This window comes from Nicrophorus vespilloides, unplaced genomic scaffold (genome assembly GCF_001412225.1).
Source record: "Nicrophorus vespilloides isolate i.1.1-1 unplaced genomic scaffold, Nicve_v1.0, whole genome shotgun sequence".
In the NCBI taxonomy this organism is placed as follows: domain Eukaryota; kingdom Metazoa; phylum Arthropoda; class Insecta; order Coleoptera; family Silphidae; genus Nicrophorus; species Nicrophorus vespilloides.
The window spans coordinates 12,881-16,349 of record NW_017096119.1 but is presented as its reverse complement, the minus strand read 5'-3'; the positions used below and the strand labels follow the sequence as shown (position 1 = coordinate 16,349).

The 3,469-nt window shown below is 32.1% G+C and overlaps 1 protein-coding gene across 1 annotated transcript; it reads right to left on the bottom strand.

The window, feature by feature from the left end:
- Positions 1-1,524: 1,524 nt before the first annotated feature.
- Positions 1,525-3,245, bottom strand: LOC108569688 (trypsin-3-like; the record flags this gene model as incomplete). The annotated part of the gene is made up of 6 exons (XM_017931330.1): positions 1,525-1,674; positions 1,738-1,884; positions 2,161-2,274; positions 2,334-2,475; positions 2,539-2,630; positions 3,181-3,245. Coding segments are annotated over 6 exons (710 nt in total), but the record flags the coding sequence as incomplete, so codon positions are not given.
- Positions 3,246-3,469: the final 224 nt, after the last annotated feature.

Genomic DNA, 3,469 nt, shown 5'->3' with positions numbered 1-3,469 from the left:
TGAAGCCAGTGTGGACGTACGGCATCCAGCTTTGGGGAACAGCTCCAGCAATTCCAACATAGAGATCCTGCAACGCTTCCAGTCCAAGTGCCTGCGAACCCTGGTGCAGGACCCCTGGTACGTGACGAACGCACTGTCTTGTATATCAATAGTTTATTTTCGAGGGATAGTTGTAATCTTCTTCCGATCAGCCAGTACAACTTCCCGAAATTAATGCCCAGTTGTTTCCTCTTCGTTGATATGTGCTTCTTCCACGTGAGTCGGCAATCCAAGAACAAGCCGAAGTATTTGGCATCGTCGGCCTGCGGGATGATTTTGTTGTTCAGTGTGACCGAGGGACAGGTTCCCTTTTTGAAAGTGAAGGTGACATGGCTAGATTTGGTTTCGTTGACTTTAATCCGCCACTTCCTGAGCCAACCCTGATACGCGTCGAGATGACTCTGGAGTCCACGCACAGCAAAAACCGGATCCCCGTTGGACGAAAGGATCGCGACGTCATCGGCGTAGGTAGCTATAGTGGTTTCCTGGGATGTCGGCAGGTCGTATGTAAATAGGTTATACAACACCGGTCCCAAGATGCTTCCCTGCGGCACGCCCGACCCGATTGGATACAGCTGTGTTACTTCACCATCCATCTTCACTTGGAAGAATCTATCACATAAAAACGACTTTAATATGTTGTAAAAGGTATGAGGCAGCGTGCTCTTAATTTTGTAGAGCAAACCCGCGTGTCACACTTTGTCGAAGTCTTGTGTTATGTCGAGGAATACAGCGGAGCAAGTCTGCTTATTAATCATTTTTATTTTTCCTAAAGGTTTACATACAAAAATAAAAAAGTAGACATGAACAAATAATTATGAAGCAATAATATTCTAAAGATAAAGACTTATAAAGTGTGATTTGTGTTTATTATAAATATTTTTATTTTATTCAATATTTTTATGATAATTGTTGTTCCATAAACTGAAAAATGGAAAAAGTAGAGGTATCTATTATTAAAAACTGTTACCGGTACCAAAATTGGAAGAAAAAATATACAAAAACATTAATTGACAATCTACTTGACAAAAGCAAAACAACAGAAATACTAAAGAGATAAATGACGCTTGATTTTCCGTTGAGATTTAACAAGATGAGGGAAAGTTAATAATGAGGAGATCTTTATTAAAATAACTAAAACAAATAAATATAGAAAATTTATATGTGCGGAGTTTCTTGATAAAGTATAAACTATGTCGACATTTTTAATTACCGTTTATGTATTAAACACTTTTTTCATCGATATATAAACTAACCTGTTCATTTGGTAATAATAAAAAATATTTAAATTAACACATTTTCCTCGAATATCCAAAATTATGCATGGTATTATCTTCAAACGATCTCAGTTCTATCACAAATGAGTAGAAAAACTGATAGAACGTCTATAAGAAATTATAAACATTGTATATGAACATACTTATTGATTTTGTTGTTAAATGCTTTTACAAATTAAAAAAAACGTTATAAATATATTAATTTCTATTATTGTTTTATTTGTTCTTTGATCCAATCAACGTAGTTAGCGATGCGGGCAAAAACTTCTGGATATCCTTTCATAGCACAAGGCATGAAAGACCATGAAACGACTCCAATTTGAACTCCGTTAACGGTCAATGGACCTCCAGAGTCTCCCTAAATGTAATTACAAAAAAAATTAAAAACAAAAATAAATCATCAAAAAACTCATATACTCACACTACACTGTCCTTTTCTACCTCCAGGAACACCGGCGCAGATATGGAATTGCCTATTGGTATTTCCGGCGATGGCAGCTTCACAATTTTCATCCGTGTAACATATTATATCTACACGTTGTAAAGATCCTGCAGGGTCGCCTTGAGCCTAAAAATAATGAAACAAGTTTAATTCTGATTAATATTAATCAAATTATTCTCTGATACAGGCGTATCTTGTAACCATAAAACGCACTTTATTAAGTAGGAAAATGACTTTAAATTCGAATAGTGCTTAATATTTGTGCAATTATTAGTAATGTAGTTGCAATTATTTCAAATCAACATATAAAAAAATGATATTTATAAACTCTTCAAATTTAAAAAGTATATACAATTAGTGCTGCTATTTTCACAATTATTAACTAATTTGTATATTACTTACCGATTTAAGTCCCCATCCTGCCAAAACTGCTTCTTCATTTCCTGGAGTTTTGCTAGATTGTTCGGGCAGTGAAACAGGCTGAGTATTATCATCGAATGGAATTTCGCTTGCTAACTAATAACCATACATATTTTTAAACTTTATTTAATACATCTATTACATATACTACTTACAGTCAATACAGCAATATCGCTTATATAAAACTTAGATGGATCATATCCCGGATGCACGTGAATCTCCTTTACTTTAATAATCTTCTTAGACGAACTGTTCAATATCAGATCACCATAGTGGATGGAGAATACATTCGGAGGACTAAGACATAAGTTTAATATTAAAATATCTGAACTGTATATATTTATTCAATAACATATATACCGAGATTCAACACAGTGGGCCGCTGTCAAAATATGAGTGGAATCCAATATAGAGGCACCACACAAGTGTGATCCATAAAAACTAAGGGAAACCTAATTATAAAATTATTAATAATATATAAAATAAATAATAAGGTGACCAATTTTCTTTTACAATGAAAAGGAGGACGAAAAATGTAAAATGTAAATTAACGAAACATTTTATTAATTAATATTTTTTGTCAATAAATATCATTCATATTGTCCAAAAATCATTACCAGTTAAAAAAAACTATGTAAATTCAACACAAATAACTAAATTTTCATATGAAATGTGTTAATTTTTAAATGGTTAAGTATTTCCACTCATCTTTTATAAATTTCAACATGTTGATTTATCAGAATTTAAATATACATTCAGTCTTCAAACAGACAATTGTCATCGTTTTTAATATCATCGATAAAATATCGAAGGGGAATAGGTAGGACACTTTTCGTGGAAGGATAGAACATAAAAAAGGAGGACGATTGGTCACCTTATTATAAATATACAGAATGTAGCGTAAATTCAAAGAAATGTAGAATAATGAATGATTGATTAGAGATTGGAATGCAAAGTGATAGTAGATGTAACATATTGGATAATAGAAATACAGTTACTTACAATATATGGAATTTCACCTGGCTGAGCTTGAGTTCCATTTACAATTCTTTGTCCAGTTGGAGATGCTTAAAATCAGAATACAATTTATATAAAAATAAAATTTACTTTAATTAAAATCGATTAATTGTATAACTAATAACTAAATCTAAATGTGAAATTATTGAACAAAATAAAAAGTTTTTTTAAGGTGTTTGAAATACTTCCATTACCAATATTCTTGCATATTTTATATATCTATTACACTTAAAATTCAACTTTACACAAGTTGTTCAATTAAATTGATTAATTA